This window comes from Nannospalax galili, unplaced genomic scaffold, assembly GCF_000622305.1.
Source record: "Nannospalax galili isolate Female #2095 unplaced genomic scaffold, S.galili_v1.0 scaffold528, whole genome shotgun sequence".
NCBI lineage: Eukaryota > Metazoa > Chordata > Mammalia > Rodentia > Spalacidae > Nannospalax > Nannospalax galili.
The window spans coordinates 2,207,521-2,227,980 of record NW_008359681.1 but is presented as its reverse complement, the minus strand read 5'-3'; the positions used below and the strand labels follow the sequence as shown (position 1 = coordinate 2,227,980).

The 20,460-nt window shown below is 39.5% G+C and overlaps 1 protein-coding gene across 9 annotated transcripts in view; it reads left to right on the top strand.

Moving 5' to 3' along the window:
- Positions 1-20,460, top strand: part of Mbnl2 (muscleblind like splicing regulator 2) — a 172,822-nt gene that overhangs the window by 129,141 nt on the left and 23,221 nt on the right. For 2 of the 9 annotated variants that reach the window (XM_029558905.1, XM_008823595.3), the window contains exons 6-8: positions 6,317-6,370; positions 7,017-7,170; positions 13,746-13,781. In XM_029558905.1, the coding sequence (XP_029414765.1) occupies positions 6,317-6,370; positions 7,017-7,170; positions 13,746-13,781 (244 nt within the window). Of the gene's footprint in view, positions 1-6,316; positions 6,371-7,016; positions 7,171-13,745; positions 13,782-15,027; positions 15,123-20,460 lie in introns of all 9 variants that reach the window. The other 7 variants (XM_008823596.3, XM_008823600.2, XM_008823598.2 and 4 more) reach the window with 7 other exon arrangements.

The window sequence follows — 20,460 nt, the reverse complement described above, 5'->3', positions numbered from 1 at the left end:
TGCCTTTGATGCCTAACCCCAAAGCACCTTATTGGTGTGCTGTGGCTAGGGCGGTGACATGCCTCCTAATGCTCCCAGAGGACTCCAGTGCATGTCCATATATGAGAACCATGGCAATAGGTTACAGATGTTTCTAATGAATTTATTTTAAAGGGAGAGAGCTGGCTTGTCTGAAGTCTGTTTTAGTATCCACAGTAGGCACAGTGCATTCATTCATTGAAAACATTTAGAGGCCTGCCAACCATCAAGCACCTGTTGGGTAGAGAAAATAAATGAGGCTGGTTGTTTTGCCCTCGAGGAGCTTGGTGTATCTAGAGAGAGCAACAGTGCTTCTTAGCCAGAGGATGGAAATGCATGATGGGCAGACTGGGACAGGAAGGACAGACACCAGTCCTTTCTTGGAAGGATAGATAGGGCTTCGGGGATGAAATAGATCACTTCAAAGCACGTTCCAGCTAGTAATCACTGTCTCACATTGCTGACTGACCAAGATGGAAGAGGAACTGTCACACACACAAACTCCTCATCACTCAACATTTTCACATGCGTGTTTTTGAAGGCTGTGACCTGTTATCAGGGGTAGGGCTACAGCAGGAAGGAGAGCCAGCTCTGCTATAATCTTATGTGTATACAGATCATAATAGTCTGAGCTCCAAGCATCTTTCCAAAGTATGTCTTTCATCTGCCTTGCTGGTTTTTTCCTCAGAGATGTATGTGTCCCTCTGGTGTTCTTTTCTCTTGTCCCTTTCTTATGTCTTCAGATAGTACACTGAGTCTCTAAGTTCCTGTATATGGGGAAGCAAATTTATCCACATGAGAGAGAAACTCTCCCATTTGGGGGCTCTAATAAAAGAGTGGTCTCCAAATGAGGAGAATGAAGAGAGAAGGAATGATGAGAACATCCAAAGAATTCAATGTATATGAAAAATGAGTTGTTTTAAAGAACAAATATGTCCTTCGTGTATTTGCCCAGTGTGGAGGACTCGATTTTCCATTTACTTGGTGAACGTCTTACCCTGTGAGAGTCTCCTCTGTAGTCACTTTCTCAGGCCAGCCCCAACTTACTGTGCTTGGGATACTGATTCTTGGCCAATAAGGGCAGGTTTCTCCAAGAAATTCATTTTATAAAACACAACTTGGTACTTAGGGTATCCCCCAGGCTAATCAGGACTCTGGTACTGATGTGGCTTCAATGGCCAAATAGGATTTTACTGGATTGTGTAGTACCTCCAAGAAAAAAAGGAAAAGCAGGGCTTGGGAAAGTTGTACTCCTGGAACTTAACAACTAGCAGGCCTGTCTTACCTTTCTCCGCCCTGTCTATCTTTCTATGTCACTTCTATTCTCTAAGCCTCATTTCTCCCCATGACATAGCCAATGACTTGGGACATCCATAGGGACACATTCTTATATCTCCTAACAAAAGAGAAAACAATATTCTCTATACCAGTTCTAATTAGGTGGGGGGGGGGCTGGGAATCACTAAATGCCATTTTGTCATCCTGATGGCTAACTCTGTAATCAAAGTGATAGTGATAGGAGCTGTGAATATCTTATCCTGGGTCATAGTGGCCATCTCTCACCTCAGGACATGATAAGAGGTTCTAGAGATAAATATGGAAACACTTGTCCCTAAAACTCAAATACCCATGACGATAAAAAATATGATGCAATGACCCTAGGGCTCAGCCCTGATTTTATCTAAGCTCTCCTCTCAGCCCTGATTTTATCTAAGCTACCCATTTCCTAGAAGTACTAGGAAATTATATTAATTGTGCACAGTTAATACCAGCATCAGTCATTAAAGGAACAGTGGGCCAATATATGTCACTGGTAGGTGGGCTGGACTGATGGATATATGAGCAACAATGCCCATTTATCCAAATAGGTCATTCCCCCAGCCTTAAAATCTGAAGCCACAGCTGAGCTCTGCCACAGGCCCTCCTCCACATTCTCACTTACACTCATCAGAATGCATGAAGGTTACTGCAGTGGATGCCAGGAGAGTCAGTTACCATAGTTTCTTGGATTGTTACATGGTGCCCAAATTTGGAGTTCTCAGAAGTCACAGGATCTTATAGCATCTTCACAGACAATCCAAAGGGATGTAGTTTCAGAACAAAAGCCAGCATCTTTCTAAAAATGACAGGAAAATTACCAAATCTGTCACGTCTTCTTAGTTGACGTGAGAGGCTCATTTGAAACCGGCCTAGGTACAGTTGGATGAAATTAGAGTATTCTTACCTTAAGAACAAGATTACTCAGAACACTGGAGGAAAACTATTATTCTATTTCCTTATTTAGAAGGGCAAATGAGAATAATGATTTCAGTTAGAAAATATTAATATTCCATTCATCTGGCTTCCACATTGAAACCGACGTATTTCCATAGTATAATTTTTTTATTATTGTCCAGGGATTTCTCTCTTATTTTGATTAATCAGATATTAAGAAAGAACTTAAAGCTTTGGCTCTGGAAAAAAAAGGAGGCATTTTTTTTTTGCCTTTGAAACTTATTCATTTTTAGTCCCTCTTAAAATATAAGCATTGCTCTTACCAGAATTTTTTTAATGTGACAATAAGCCAGTTGGAGCTTCTCTTTGGTAGTTTTAACACAAAAGGTGTTTTGATGTTCATGCGCAGTCCTTGTTCACATAAACCAAAATGGGGTGACAATGGAGAAAACAGGACAAGCTGCCTTAAGCTAGATAAGTTTCAATTGTTTAAAAAAAAAAAAAATTCACAGGGGCTGGAGAGATGGCTCAGCAGTTAAGAACACTGGCTGTTCTTGCAGAAGACCTGCATTCAAATTCCAGCACCCACATGGCAGCTAACAACTGTCTGTAACTCCAGTGCCAGGGGATCCGACGACCTCTTCTAGAAGTCCTCCGCAGGCATTGCACGACACCGGTGCACTTACCTACACGCAGGCAATATATGCATATACATAAAATAAAATAAAAAATAATAAAATATTTTTAAAAATTCACAGGCACTTTGAGCTCTGTGCTTCTTGCCCACTTCCTTTTATACACCATTAAAGCAGCAGTTCTGATTGGTTTTGCCAGGATCTCCTGACCCCCAAACCTCCAGGTTAGGCCTTTGCGTGTAATGTAGGCAAGGATTCTTGGTCTCCTCCCTTTCATCTGCAGTGGAAGGGTTTCTTAACTCAGAAATAGAAATCTTGGCTTCCCATAGGGTCTTGTCCTATGTGTCCATCCGTCAAACAAGCTGGAGGCGAGCCTAAAGGATAGAGCATGGTGATGACAGCATGCATGGAGCCCAAATATCTGACATGAAGTAGGGGCATAATTAAAATGACCCTCCTCACATTGGTGCCAAACAGATTTCTAGCACTCACTGGGCTTCTTAATTGCTAAGGTCAGGCCTAAGCCTGAAGATGGTTCAGAGCAGGTAAACATGCCTGCAGTCAATTTCACCTAAAACAGGGCACACTTATACCAAAAAGTCTATTGTCATGTGGATATTCATCCACACATATTTTTAAAAATATATTCTATACATGTGCTTCACATGTAGTGCATATGCAGTCTTAATATGTCTGCCTCACCGTGACCTTAGTGTTTACTCAGAAGACACTGGCTTATAATAAAGAAAGAATACTATGCAGGGGAGAAGGAGACTTCTTATCACTATTCTTAGAGTTCTGTTTCTTTACATTCACTCCTAAGTTACGCTAAATTCTATTGTTTCAATAAACTAAGAAAAAGATGACCAATAATCTTCCACATGACTGTCTTTAAGAGACATATTTAACATTATTTATTCTAGTTGGAGCCCTCATTAGAGGATGCTCAGTTAAATCAAATTTTGGTTCATGATTAGCCAACCTGTGGGACTCTTCTAATTGGCACATTAAAAAAAGATCAACCCACCGGCACATCCATTTTCTAAGTCCCAAGAACTGGGAAAGGGGAAGGAGAAACCTTGAGTCTGGAAAGTTGGTGACAAAATGGTTTTGAGTTTAGCCTGCCACTTAGTGCCCTCAGCCAGCTCTACGAGAACAGCCATGGAGCCTGCTTAGTTAATAAAGATTATCTGGAGCTCAAGAACCGCAGCAAACTTGGAGCCACAAGATGGCTCAGCCAGGGTTACAGCCAGGGCTGACAACCTGAGTTCAATTCCCAGGACCCACGTCATGGAAGAAGAGAGCTGACTCCTATAGGTTGCCCTCTGCCCTCCATACCTGAGCCATTGTGCATGTGTACACACACACACACACACACACACACACAGATACACACACAAAATAAGTACATGTAAAACAAATGACAAGTCCCCCATTAGTTAACAATGTAAAATTGTGCAGGGATGAAAGATTTTAAACAAAATGGCATTGTAGAAGTTTCATGATGTCAAACTCACATTTATAATATCTAGACGTTGCCGGGTGTGGTGGCACATGCCTTTAATCCCAGCACTCAGGAGGCAGAGGCAGGCAGATCTCTGTGAGTTCACGGCCAGCCTGATCTACATAGTGAGTTCCAGGACACCTGGGGCTACAGAGAGACCCTATCTCAAAAAAACAAACAACAACAACAAAAAAAATCTAGAAGTTAACTAGGCATGGTGGCTCCTGATTGTAATTCCAGCACTCTGGAGGCTGAGGCAGGAGAATTGCTTTGAGTCCAAGGTCAGCCTGGGCTACAGAGTAAGACTGAGACCTTGTCTGAAAAATAGGAAACAAACACAGCAATAACAACAACAAAAGCATATCCAAGAGCTTGGAGGTGATTTTGTTTTGTTTTGTTTTATGTTCAGTTTTACTTTGGCAACATCAATTTCCTGTTATTTAACAGCCTTTACTGTTGGTCATTCTCTGCCATAATCCTTCCCATTTTATCTAGTCTCTTTCCCCAATTTCTATATCTCTTAAGCTATTTCCTATCACACATTTTATTCTAAATCATTAAATGATGAGCAACCCTGCATTTGCCAAAGAAAATATCAGTCACTCCCATCTTAAGGGTATAGCCCTCTCTCATTTGATTTCAAATGCCACAGTTCTCCCTCAGAACTTTAGATCATCAGTTTTTAATTATTAGACAAACCTTAGGGATTTACCTATTGTGATAAACATAAAAAGGGATACTTCATTTTTCTTATTTGCATTGAGTCTACCCCTTTGAATTTATTTTCACGGAATTTCATCATAGAATTTTTCCATCTTTTAACAATTAAATAGGAAAAGAACACTTTTTCATTATGTTCTAAATCAATCCATATCCATGACTACTTCACTTGTTTAAATGAAACTTTCTTTCCAAGACTGTGGTTCTAAGTTACAGATACGATTTCATTCTGATCTCAAAGCGGTTCTTTGCTATTTTAGCTAATCACTGTTGTTCTAACCAAGAGTTCCACTTATCATTAATTGATTTGCTAAAAGTACAAATAGAATTAGTAAATACAGATTATTTTAATACCCAAGGACCCTAGATACCTTTTTAAAAGGTATTTTCTTAGTATAATCCGGTAAGTTGTTTGAAATGAATTATAATTTCAGATGTAGCAGAGAACGGAATGGATGATAAGTTAGCCACCAGAAAAAGGAAAGTGGAGTGGGCGTGAACTTTTTGGAAAGTCACAATTTCATTCAAATCTTCCTAGGTTGGGGACATTAGCCCACATTCTCAGAGCCACACTAGCAGAGTGAAGGTAAGAACTGAGACAATTACACGTGTGATTCAGACAAAAAATAAAAATCCAAACCCAGTTTTGCCCAAATTATCTTGTGTTTGAATATTTTTTGCCTGAATTTTTTGTCTCAGCTTGCCCCTTCATTTTGTTAGGTTAGATCGGCATTCAAAATTCTCTTCCTGCAAATTTCCAACTCGAGTTCTACTTGGTTGCTTTATGATTTTGTATGTGAGCTAACTTATCAGAAGTTCTTCAGCCCCGTGGCCCTTAAAAAGTTTGCATTTTCCCCCCTGAAGCAATATAAAAAAAAAAAATGCTTACGGTGTGTATGCAAGCTGCTGTTTTAATAACTTTCCTGAATTTCAAACATCTATATTTGACTCTCTTATATGCTTTTAACTAAGGTATAGTAGATGCATTTTTGCTTCAGTACTAATTTAAGGTGTAATATTCATTTCTTTAGAGAACATTTTTGTTGTTGTGCATGCCTAGTGTTTTGTACGTTGTATATTGCATTCAGAATATTTTTTTCCTTCTCACCTATCCACAATGCAATGCCGTTCCCATGATGCACCTCTGCTTGCTGTTTACCTGTATGTTAATTCGCTTGAATCCCATTGGCCCACTGCCATCATGTGCTCGCTGCCTGTTATTAAGACTCAGTCGACTGCCAAAGCACTGAAGCGACCTCTCGAAGCAACTGTAGACCTGGTACTTTGACCTTTCACCTTTCGCTTTGCATGTAGCTTTTCAGAGAGCCATCTGAGATTTGTATGACTTGTAAAATATTGGTTGCAGCCAATTATTATTACTAATTTTAAAATGGAGGAAATTTGATAAGGTGTTTAGTCATCTCATTTGCATATGTAATCTGTGAAATAAATTAATCCTAACAAAATTTCCAAAAGAGTGAAGCAAATTTAAATTACTTGACTCAGGAAAAAAAAAAAAATGCTCATTATAATTCTTATTAACCTTTAAATTCAAGAAATTGCCAGTTAAAGAATAGATATTAATAATAACACAAGTGCTTCTTTCTCCTCCCTTAGAGTAGTTTAACCTGTTTTAAAAGCTAAAGCCATTTTTTTTCCATTGTTGTTGCTTGGTAGTTTTTCTTTTCTAGTTGAGATGCTACCGTTTTGGGTTACAGAAATCATGCTTTCGCTCTCAATAACAAATTCTCACTCATTCAACATTGCCGCTGTTGAAATTAAGGTGCATGGCAGAGGCATCTCCTTAGCTGTCGTTTTAAAGAAAAATAAATAAATAAAAGACTGTTGCAATTGATGATCTCTGTGGACGTGAAACATGTGTTTGCTTTAAGTTGGACATATCATATCGAATTCTTCATTTCTAGGCCTTTCCTCCTGGTGCTCTTCATCCTTTACCAAAGAGACAAGCACTTGAAAAAAGCAATGGGGCCAGCACGGTCTTCAACCCCAGCGTCTTGCACTACCAGCAGGCTCTGACCAGCGCGCAGTTGCAGCAACACACGGCGTTTATTCCCACAGGTACGGTGCCCTTATCGTCCACGTCTGTGTCCTGTGCCCTTCCGGTCATGTGCTTTCTTCTCATTTCTTTAAGCTGTTTGGTGGCATCTAGTTTGCATTTAAAGGTGCAAATACAGCCTGAAATGTATTGCTGTCCTAGATACCTAGACTTAGTGATCTTTGATAGCTACAGACTGTTAGGATTCTAAAGCTGAATGTTGGATAGGATTTAATCAGAGAAACGGAGCAATTAGGACTTTTAGTTTCTTGTATTTACACAAGCCCTGTACAACGGTTTATGTAAATAAGATCTTTTATGTGAACCAATTGAAATTTGTCTTTAACACTCAATGACCTAAAAACAGCAATTCCAGTAAATACTAACCTTTTTGTTTGCCGACTTCTATTCAGAGTACTAAAAAGTCTAAAGCTATTCAAATTAAAGCAATCCTCTACTCATATTTGTATATCCATTCTCTCTCTTTCTCCACCTTTCTCAACTTTCAGCAAGTTCACAAGTACTTGGGGGCACTTATCTTCCATTTCTGAGCCACTGACTGAGGAGAGGAGGGACTAGGGTATCTTAGCCTACCCCTCCATTAAGCCATCACAGATTAATCACAGGATCTCAGACCGAAGGGTTTATTCATGATCTCCTCATCCAGTTGACTGTTTTACAGATGAGAAAACTGAGGCCTCCCAGTAAGTAACTTTCCAAGGTGGCACACCCGAGAGCTAATGCCAAGCCTGTTGTACTTATGCCTGGTTCAATTTCTATATCATTACACCACCCCCTCCCCGTGGATTCTAGAGGTCTCCCATAAATCAAATAAAAGTAGGTATTTTAAACTGACTTAAAAGATGGATACAGGTAAAAACGGTGTAACACATATCCACCCCCCACCCTACCCCCTTTTACACCAAGCCTGATGACAGCAGACACAGCCATGCACACACACCACCACAAACATGGTCAGCTTAACTTGACTGGTTTTCACTTTTTAGTCTCTGTTAGAAACAGGAGGTGACTTAAACTTTCGCGGAAAGACCGTCCATTGAGTTCTTCTAAGTCAAAATTTTTCATCTCATGAAACAGATTTGAAAGTACCAGTTTCATTAACAAGGGCTTATTGACCCTAACCTATATGATTGGACTTAACTCATTTCCATAAATTCCATAGCATATCAGGAGTTAGGATTAGAGGTAACTAGATGAATATTTTAGTAATATTCTTTGCATAAAACCTACACTTAAATGAATTAGTAGCCTGTAAACAACTAACTATATTTATAATAATAAAAATAGGGCAGAAAGTACCTGAGTTCTGAATCTGTCTTAAAGCACTTTCATTTCTTACCTTATTGCAGCCCTCATTAATGATATTCAATGCTGTTACAACTTAGCCATGTTTGTGATTGTAAGCCACTTGAAATAACATAATTACCCCGAGGTCCTTCATGGTTACTATAAGTATCTTGTTGTAGACCTCATGGCCATGATGTTTTAAGAGAGAAAAAATTACTGAAGGGAAAAACATGAAAGTCAAGATTGCTGCTGAAGAGTGGGTAATAGTGACAATTCCATTTCCTGAATGGTCACCTATGTGACCCTGGAGCTAAGAGTTACAAGAACCTCAGAAGCCATCACAGGCATGGGGAGTACTCCAATCTAGTGATGACTGGTTGACTAAATCACTGAAAGCATCCTTCCTTTAAGATTTCACCAGGATGCCCTTAAGTATTTCCAAAGCAAGGATGAATAACATCCTGCTATGCAATAACTTGATTGCTGTGTGTGGAAACACATATTAATGACGCATATTAGATCCTAACTGCTGTGGCTGTATATGTCCGCCCTCTGGTGGACTCTCTAGGAACAGCTCAACTGTATTGGCAATCTTCATACTGAAGCCAAAGGGTAGATCTTAGTCCACTTAATTCTGTGAATTAAAAGTGTCTCCATTTGTTATGTTTTGAAGTTCATAGTGGATAGAGATCTTGCCTTCTGAAATGGTGTTCTAACAGCCGAGAAAATTTTCACATTTCTTTTAAGTGATGTAAGAGAAAATAACTATGAAAATGAAATTAGTGTGTTTTCTCCCACTTAGATCCATAACAAAAATCTCCATTTTTGTAGCAGACATTTTTATTTCAGGGTATCCTTCTTATAAATCATGTTTTAAACTTTATTTCAAAAATGATAAGGATAATAATCATTCATGGTTGATCGTGGCTGTTTTTGAACCTCTGCCAATCAAGTGATAATATTCAAAAGTAAAGCTAGGCATGGTGGTACATGCCTTAATTCCCAGCACTCAGGAGGCAGAGGCAGGCAGATCTCTGTAGTTCAAGGCTAGCCTGACCTACATATCGAGCTTCAGGCCAGCTCGGGCTACGTAATGAGATCCTGTTTCAAAACAAACAAACAAACAAAGTAATTTTTATAAACTTAGTAGATGGTAAACTCATCATTTTGAAATGGACAGTTGTTTTTATTCTTCTGAAAATGAGTTACTTAAGCACTTACCATACATATGAAGCAAAGACATTTATCTGCTCTCTTTGAGGTTACCTTGTATTGAACAGCCATTCATAGTTAAGCTTTGATACAATGTAAATTTGGATTTTATACCTCCCAACTGTAAAGATTTGAATGTAAAATATCACATAGGATTTGGGATCCTTCTCTGCAACCATATTGAGATAATTATCAACTTGGTTGATGCTTTAGCACATTTGTAGTGGGTCAAATTTTTCCTTTTCTTCTTTTTTGTTTTTTCTGATAAGGGTTATTTTTAGTCAAGGAGTTACACTTTTCCTTTACTAGGTTAGGAAAGCGGCAAGAGCACACACACAGTGTCAGAAATAACAGCATAATCATTTTGGGCATCTCTCTGACAAGATTTTTTTTCTGAGTTACTGTGTAAGTGTTCTTATAGACCTTGTCACTATTCTTCACAATATCAGAGTTCTGTTACTGGCAAACAATTGTTTGTGTTTTGCAGCTGGAAAAACTGAGGCTGTGTCTACACTACAAAGTGGCTTATACAAATAATGGCATCCAGAAAGTTATGGATGACACAAACTTGAGATGAAATATTTGTGCAACTGAGGCAGCAAATATTTAAGAAGGCTTTGTCCCAATTGTTAGCACACCAGTGAAATGCCCCCACTGGTCAGAACAAAGGCAGGTCAGCATTCAGAGCCCCCCCTTGATTTTCCTTGATTTACTTCATTACATTGGAAATGGGTGTGGAACGTTCTAGCCCAGACATTGCCCAATAATGAGAAATCATAAATGTTACATCAAATTTTCACACAATTTGTGAAAGATTTTGCCTGTGTCTGTACAAAATAAAAATGTATATATTCTATTCAATTCAGCAAACATTTCTTAGACACATTGTATGTTCTGGGTTCCAGACCTGCAACTAGAACTCAAAGAATCCCAGAACTAGGTAACAAAAACAATAATGTGCACAGCATGAAGGACAAGCCGAGGGTTTCTGTGTGGGTATTTGGGACTGAAGGAGAGAAGCAGTGTGTTCTGCCTTCAGCTGGGAGTGATACAAACACATACAGAAGGAAGACTTTCCAAAGCAGGGCTAACTTGCTTTGAGACAAGATAAGATTTTACTGTTAGAGGAAGGACATACTGGGCAAGGATAGGAAGAACAGATTTATATAGAAAATTGTCCTTCAGAGGGGTTCTGCAGGGAGAATGGAGTGCGGGAGTGAGGCAAAGCAGAGCAGGACCAGAACCTGGCATTAAGAGAGTGATGCACATCGAAGAAATTCCAAACTTCCCTTGTTCACATCACATTTGGCAGGTAGAGAGAGAGGCCCAAAAAAGTAACGCGCCAAGCCCTTCATACATCCAGGACCTGAGTCAAAATGGCACCATGCTAGCCCTGTGTGCTGCATTGTGCATGACCCAGATAGCCCTCCAAGAAAGTCTATCCACAGTGGAATGCAAGAGTAAGAAGATTTTTCCAGCAGTAACTTTGAATCCAGCCATGTTGACATTAGAATGAGATCATTTGCAAACTGATCTCTTCAATAACAAATTTATCCTAACATGCCTCATACTGAGGGCTGAGGACATTCACCCCACACAGGGACTTCCTCCTCTACAGGGTCTCTACCTTTCCGAGTTTACAGCAGAATGGAGAAATGGGTGTTAAAAAAAAAATTCATGTAAATGTATTGCTGAAAATTCAGAGTACTATGAATGAAAAAGCAAAGAACTAAATAAGATTAAAAGAGGAACTGATTTAGGTGGGGGGGGCGTGAATGAAGAACTGAGCAGTTTCCTGAAGAAGCAGCCCCTACCTTAACAGCTGGGAGATGGCCAAAGATCACTCTAGACAGACAGAAATTAAAAATACGATGTGTTCAGTTAAAAGCAATGAACGATCATCCAGATGGATCTTGGTCCCTGAGAAAGTGGTGCAGGACAGTGGCGAGGTGGTCAGGACCTACCTGAGCCAGATGGCCTTCATCCTCAAAGCAGCAGAAGCCAATGAACCCTTCTCAGCAGTGGGGTGACCAGACCTACATGGAGAGAGAGGCTGCCTCTATCAACAGAGTGGAGACTGGAACAGGAAGGAGGGGGGAAGGCAGGCAGGATGCTGCACCGGTGAGATTAGAGATGGTGGGGAACTTGAGAAGCAGCCAAAGTATGGAGGAGCAGACAGGTGCAAGCTGCTCTCAGAAGCAGTGGTGTTTGGACTCACTGGTGTGTTAGACCTGGGAATGTCATGGACCTGGGGAAGTGGCATCAGGCATCACAGGAGTATGAGAAAGGGCACAATTTAACACATCACATTTGGAGATCCTTGTGCAACCCAGGTGGAGAGTTTGGTAGAACAGCTAGGTGAAGGGACTTGGATCTGACAGGACATAAAATGTAATTGTTAGAGGTTTCATGAAGGATCCTCAGGAAGACCTACAGAGCAGAAGAAAAGAACCCAGAACTGGTCTGAAAACTCCATTACGTGGGGAGAGTTCTGGAAAGGGCAAGAATCCAGCAGGAGTTTTTAGGGGGAAAAAAAGTATGTGTGTGTGTGTGTGTGTGTGTGTGTGAGAGAGAGAGAGAGAGAGAGAGAGAATCAAAAATTTGAGTGAAGAAAGCACCTTATTATGAGGAGACTACCCACCAGTCACAGCAAAATGAGTAGAAATGAAAAACAGACTGGAGAGGGTTAAAGGACAGGTGGGAGAGGGGAATGGAAAGTTATGTGTAACTTTCCAGAAGTTTGAGTACAAAGAGTAAAAAGATAGGACGGGAGAAAGAGGTGGTGTCCTGAAAGAGGTTTTTAAGTGTGTGAGTGCGTCTGTGTGTGTCTCATGTGTGTAAAGTTGGGTGTGCTGGCACATGTCTTTTAAAGAATCCAGTAGAAGCTCAGTTAACAGTCTGGTCAAAATGTAAGTCAGGCAAGAAGTCCAGTGTAAAGTCCTCAGCAGAGTGAACTAAGTATATCGTTTTTCAGATTCTACATCTAATACCTCAGCTTCAGCAGATAGACGTGCTCATTAAAAAAAATACCTCTCTGACACCTACATGACCCAGAACCTCCAGGTATCAAATCCATATACCGACTTGGTTTGCATTCTGAGGAACAGAACCAGTAGCAGATAATTCCTCGGGGTTCTCAATACAACTTTTCAGCTTCCCGCAACACGGTCAGAGATTTTTTTTTTTCTTTTGATTCGTGTACATTGATAAGACTGCCTGTGGGTAAGGCAGTTCTTCCGAGGAAGGACTAAAGTCTTCCTCTCTCCTTCCACCCACTCACTTCGACACCAACCTTAGATTCCAAGAGTCTTCTGTCCCTCAGATGTCACCATAATGTGGCACAATTTTGCCTCTATTGGACTTAGGTGCCACTCTTTTATCTCAGTGAATCTGATAGCAGAAAGTAAATCCCAGACATATAGGGCCCATTCTGTCCAGGAGTTTCAGTCTGTTACTGGCATTCCAATAGTAACCTAAAATCCCCCTGCCCTACCTGGCAAGGCATTGATCTGAAATTTCAGTTACTGTTCTTATTTTCATATTGCTGTTGACACAAAATATTTCATCATCAAACAAACGTTTAATGCAACGAGCTTAGTATACTCTAGTGAATATCAAATCCAACCTGGATTGAGAATGGAGTTCTATTTCTAGCCTTGCCCTTGACTCTCACTATGCATGACCTTGGAGGGGTTACTATGCCTCAGATTTTTCATCTGTAAAATACCTACTCCCCACCTTGGAGGATTAGCTGGATAATGTCTGTAAAATACTCTAAGGTCTTAGAGAAGGACACTGTGGCTTTATCACATGTCATTCTTAATAGAATCATGCTGATCTATATAATTGGAAAGGGGAAAAGTAACTTGAGAGTGGGCTTGGAATCTTATTGGCTTAAAGTAAGCCAGATGTATCTGTGTCTGTACTGACAATGTAAATGGCCCTAAAAACTGTGTTAACTAACCCTACTGATTTCTGGTTGTGTTTCAATCTCACTTTGAATGTTAACTCTAAACCGCTAACCTGTTTCTTTCCCTTTATTCACTTTTTCCACCTCCCCCCCATTGCATGACTTCAGGGTCAGTTTTGTGCATGACACCCGCTACCAGTATTGGTAGGTTTCAACCTTTTTTTATTTGTCTTTTATATGATGTACAGTGCCTTCACTTGTTTGACATTTATTTCAGAGATGGTAGAAAATGCTTTAGGAAGACCTGAAGGCTTATTGGCTTTAGACTTAACATGTAAGCTAGAGTTGTATATTTAAGAAAATGATGGTTTTAAATGTGACCTCTTGTGCTAGAACAATCACTACAAAGACATAAGACCACAAGTACAAGTGTGCTTTTTAATGATTTGTGTTCTGTTTCTCTTTATAGTGTATCTGGTTTAGCATAAGGCAAACAGAGAGGCAGGCTAATTTCATCAATGTTTTAAAGTTTCATAGTGTTGTGCCTTTATCTCCTCTTTGCTGTGTGTTAGATTATCAGAGTTTCCCAGAAGTATTTATTTTTGGAAAAAAAATGTACGTGGATGTATTTTGAAAACAAATGTCTTGCTTAATTATCTTTTTAAAGTGTTGATTTCTTTGTGATTTTTTTTTTCTGTACCTCTACATTCCCTTAGACATAAATTTTTAGTAAATATGCTGTTCTCAAGCATTCAGTGCCTTGGTACAAAAGTCTGTCTTCAGGACACATGAATCAGCCTTAGAGTCCAGAAAGTAAACCTTGATTAAAAAACATGTCTGGTTACTTCACAGTAACTGCATTAGAATTTATACTAAGGCCATTTCTTTGGCCTCACTATTGATTGACCAAAATAAAACACAATCCACAGTCCCAGTTCACGTATGTGATTCTAAATTGGGGAAAAAAACATCAGTTTAACCACAGTTAATTCCAAAGTTAATCCTGTTGTAAATTAGGCCTATGTATTGAGTCTTTGACATTTTAGAATTCATGATTATATCACATTTGATTATTCTATATTTTTACTACAATGGATATTACCTATTTCACTTTTAGAAATATTATGTTCATGATACACTCTGAATTGGGAATGGATCTGTTGTTAGTAATAAAATGTTTATAAATACATCAACCAAAGTAATCTGCTTTGGCCTTTCTGGGAATCACTGATTATGTTTTAAAACTTCCTTTAATTGTACTTGTAATAAGCTATTTTCCCTTTTTTATTTCTCTCCCATGCTTCCTTGCTTTGCATTGTGATTGCATGCCATCTGCTGGTTTAACCCATGATGGCTTGCTGCTCTGATATTCACCATGCCAAAATACCACTTCTATTACCATAATGCTACACCCTCCTGTTCATTGCTCCCATGGTTCCCCTCCTGAAAGTACCCATGATGCACAGCGCTACGTCCGCCACTGTCTCTGCAGCAACAACTCCTGCAACAAGTGTCCCCTTCGCAGCAACAGCCACAGCCAATCAGGTTTGCTCCTTTTAAAGCTTTCTTTCACAAATCCCGAACTCTAAATGAGTGCTGATATTTAAAAAAAAAATTCTCGATGAGAATTTTTTTTTCATGTTTATCCATCAAATTTTATTTTTTTAATTAGTTTATAGCAAGCATTTATGGACAGGTTGCACTTATTTAGAGTTAACATTTACTGCAAATAATGATGTAGCTATGTTTTGTGTTGCACTGTTTGTTTTCGTACCTAATATTGTGTAATTAACCTGACAGGCTTAAATTCCTTTTAGTACAGTGTTACTTACCCAGTGGATTGTGAGTTATCGTACCATGTGAGAACTGTAGAATTGCACCTGTGAGTGCTCCCAAACTGGTGCGATTTTAATTCAGTTTATTCTATCATGGAAGAAAAAGAAAATTCTCCTCTTAGAAGAGTCTGCCCTGTTTCCTAAGCGTCAGATTCGAGGTCTGAATAATTCTTATGAACATGGACCTTGCCCACAGGTGCTGACAAATTTACTCGACTCCCATTTTTGACAATCTATTGAGATACTGATGCAAGAGCCAAGCCATTCTAGAAGACCAGTGTGTCACCACTGGGTTCCCAAAGCCTCGATATAACTAATTAGGCGAGTTTAATTCTGTTGACGCATGTGCTGGTAAGGCTATGGATGTGATTCTCACTAGTGAGAGTCAGTGGACTATCTACTCCATAGTTACAAGCTGTGTCACTGACCCTGCCCAGCCAATTTACACACAGGGGGATGAGTGTGAGATGACTGAGCACGCCCTCTCACCTCACCTCGAAAAGCCCCTTGACACATGGGCCCTCCCTTCATAGAACAATTATGGTTTTTCATTGACTTTTGTGTTTTGCTTTGTTTTGTTTTGTTTTAAATAAACTCAACTGTGCAAATAAAAGATGAAAAGGGATAGAAGAATAGGCTGGGGCTTTGTGGGGAGGGCCAGACAAATAGGAAAAATGGTAAGTGAAACACTGGAGGAGACCATGCCAGGTCATAGACGGCCAGTTCCAAGCATCATCCTGCAGGCTATAAGTGCTAATGCATGCTCGAGTGAAAACTGATCTCAGTGCTGTGGGCTTCAGTACTGCAGGAGAGAGTGCCCTGGAGGGCAGCAGGAATAAAAGTTTCACTCTGCATCAGCTCCTAATGTACCATGTGCATCCTAATACCACAGAAGAGTTGAGAGGGAGGGAAAAGCACAGAGGCAAATACAGACCATACATTGCCCTTCTCTGCTCTTCACAAAGTACCAGCCTGGTCCCCAAGGAACGCTGACTTGACGCCCAAACCAGTATCACACAGAATGGCAAATAAGTTCCTGAGCTGGGAAAACTGTTTTTGTTTGTTTGTTTGGTTGGTTGGTTTTAAGCAGGTGTGGGAAGAGGGAGAGAGACTTTGCAGCCTTCTAAATAGATTCAGAGTCCTTCTTACCCAATCATTGTTTGTGGGGAAGCTAGTCACCTGCCTCTTCCATCTGAGCTCTGCCTCTTATAAGCAGGTGTTTGTGATTTTTGGTCCAATGTGTTACCAAATTCTTTCATAGGAAAACAAGTTTTAAATATGATCCTATACGATTTGTTATAGTAAAATTTTACCTATCGTTTCTGACAAATTGAGCATTTCTGATACTTAGAGATCTTTTTCTAAGGAAGAAAAGGAGGCCAAGATTTTTTTTTAAAGTTACTAAGCAGTTTTAGAATAAAATCCTTCCTAAATTATAAGCATTTGGTCATGAGTTTTATACACAAACACACACACACACACACACACACACATACACATGTAGGTTTTTTTTTTCTGGCCTAGTCTGTTTGTAGAACAGTGTTTGTAGGATATTTAGCTAAAGTCACAAATGTATGAGTAGGCTCCTGTGTGTGCATTAGAAGGAAGGGATGCATACATTATTCAGAAGCTTAACTATATCACTATAAAGTAGGGTGTGATTGATAAAGGAACTAACAAGCTTAACTTTGATTTAATCGAAATCATTGTAATTAAAGGAGCTCCTGACTAGCTTTAAGACTACTAGATATTCTAAGTTTTGCAGTTTTTCAGATAGTTGCTCTGGGGTGGTGCATAAATGCTGAAGTGAAATCCACCAGCAGTTCCTGGAAAGGTCTGCTTACCTATGGGGGAAAAGGACAGAAAAGCAAATCATTGCAACATAAACTTTCAGATGTAATATTATTTATTTCAATGAACTTCAAAGAGCAAAATACCTACCAAAGAACTTGGCAATTTTTTTAGCACCTAAGAATGGGAAACTCAGAGATTATTAATGACTGTGCAATAGCAGGTTATCATCTTGTTAGAGTTCACCCTTTAAACTTCAATCAAATGGGTCCATGTGAATTACAAGCTATTGAAAACTCATGAATAGATGGCCTCTGAGATTTGTGACTGTTCCACTGAGGACAAAGCATGAGATCTTGCAGAGTGGAGAGTGTAGCCGAGGAGGGCAGAGGTCAGTGGGTGACAAGCACCCTGCTTTCCCATCCTTCAAGAGCCATCAGTACTTGACCCAGAATGCAATTTTGACAGCGTTTGATTAATTCAAATTGTCGGCTCAAATATTTCAAACCTCATGGTATTGGTAATTAGATGCAAGTGACTCGGAAGAGAAAGAAGACAAAGGAGAACTTCAATAGCAGCATCTCTGGTCCAGAGCTCTTTGTACCAACCCCAGAGTGGGCCACAAGGTGCACACCACCAATCTATAATAGCTAGCTTCAGGCCCAATCACCAATAAGAATTTCTTTAACCTTAGACTAGTAGTTTGAAATTAAATAAATACAGACTATAAGTACATTCAGGAAATATTTTTAAATGGTTGTTTAGCTCCAGGAACAGATATGTAAACAAAAAGATAACAAGCAAATTTATTGGACTATTTTGTGTTTCAGTGAAGGTCTTTGAATCCCAATATATGTAAAAATAGTATGAGCCACTTATTATGTAGCAGGTGTGATTCTAAATTATAAATTCTACTGTATCACATATATGAAATTATATGTATGTATAAATATACTCATTCAATCCTTACTATGGTTTTTATGAGATTGGTCGATATAGTGTTCATCTTCCCCATTTTATGGATGGTAGAACTGGAACAAAATTTACTTGTATTGACTGTCATACAACTAATCAATGATCTAGATAGAGTTTAAACCCAGGCAGTTTGGCTGCAAAGACCTTGCTCTTAGGTTCCATAGTGTAATTATGAATATACAGAAGTCTCACAAGTCTATCACTGTCTATCAAGTGAGACTCGTAAGCAATAAATTCTAGTACTGTGAGGGAAAAGGAAGTAGTCTTACTGATTTCTCAAACTTAGGAGAACAAAATTGTTGTGTAAGACCCAGGTCATGTTTGGAAATCATAGAGTTGACCTCACTGATTCTGGGTGATCTTGTAATCAGTGAAAAATCACATAATTTCTAAAGAAGAAATCTAAGAAAGAATTAGCCATTAATCTTGGTGAGGCGTGTATGTGGATTCTTTCTCCTTTAGGCTCAACTCTTGGCTTCTGCCAATCTCATAATGCCTTGGTAACAAGCAAAATCATAAAAGAAAATAAAAATAGTATGTAAATTAGTCAGTTTCATCCCAGTAACAAGACTCAAGTGTATACCTTTGTAGGCATCTATATTGAAATGAAAGATAGAAACATCTTGTAGTGTGCATCACCTAGTATCTTTTTAAATTTATAGACAATAAAAGAATGCTGATTAAAATTCCTATAGCCTAAATGATTATAGAACTCTGCTATACTTGCTTTAGTATTTTGGATTCCAAAAATCACCTATTATTTCAAAAAGGGAGAGAACAATTTCCAAATAAATACATTTTAAATTGTAGCTTCTTCATTTATATCCAGAGAATAGTTCACTTAATAGCATCCTTTTTAAAGGCCCAATTAAGGTACTTTGTGCTGAGTCTTTCCTGAGCCCCCTGCACCCAGTTAAAAGTATACCTTGTGTCCTCTGACTTCCACAAGGACTTTGACTGCACAACCCTTAAGGTATCATTAGACAGCAAGGCAATTCAGCCCAAATGTACAAAGAGGGGGAGGAATATAAAGTTTAGCCAGAAAAGAGCCATTAATTCAATTGGTCAGAGCATCAATGTGTGGGTGTGACTCAGATATGTATGCCTCCAGTTAGACAGGACCTTAATGCTCCTTTGTGGCCATTGTAAAAGATTAGATTAAAGGTGAAAGATTTTGGCCCCTTTGTAGCCATTGTAGGGATTTCAAGCAGGCTACTTTTAGAAACAGAAGCTGGAAAGATTGAGCAGATGGATTCGAGGTGGGAGAGTCTGCAGTTTTTTAACAAGCACCTCAACTGGGACAATAGCAGCTGGCAAGTGGCCTGCTTTGTCTCACCTTTGCTTATTAAAAACGAAGGGCAACTTTAAGCCAAGAAGAAACATCAAAACACCCTCACACCATGACAAAAACCTGTCCACATTTGTCAAGTGGCAGAAAGAAAGAATGAAAGGTTAACCACAGGAAACCACTTCTTAGGACCTGAATTCTTTCCAGGACAGCAATTTGGTGGTCTTGCTGATCATTTGCATCTAGTGTACATATCCCAACATGTGGCTACCCAGAGCTACTGATTCTCTGAGCTCCGCCCTCCCCCCCCACATTCCCCTAAGCCAAGTCCCTTCAGATGTCGAGAGTCAAGACACCATGCTGCCCCTGGTTCTGCATTATATCCTTGTGGACAGGGAAGAGCATTATCATCCAATTCATTCTAGTTTGACCTGGTGTTTGGAAGAAAAAGTTAAAGCCTGAATATTAAGAATCTCTTTGGAGTTCCCCATCATGTCTATAAAACTGATGTCTCTAGCACTGTGTGAACTAACACTTAATCACATCCCCCCAAAGTGCTGGTTCATGTTCACATGTATGACCTTCAGTCGTTATCACATTGTCTGAACATTTCTCCAAAAATTCAGTCCACTCAAGAGAGATTTGGCCTTAGGAAAAGTTTATTGAAAATTAGTTGATAATATATATGCATCACTCTTTTTATGATTATTTAAGAGTGTGTATGTGTATGTGTGTGTCTGTGTGGGTGGGTACATTTGTCCCTGTGTCTGTGTATGTCTGTGTCTCTGTCTGTGTTGGCTCATGCTTATCACAGCACCAGTGTGGAGGTCAGAGAACAACTTGAGGGATTGTTTCTCTCCTTCTACCACATGAGTTTCAGGGATCAAGTGCAGGTCCTTAGGCATGGCAGCAGGCACCATGCCTGATCACACTCTGATCCCTCTTGCCAGCCTGAATGACCATCTTCTTATTGGAATAGTTGATAAACAAGGAA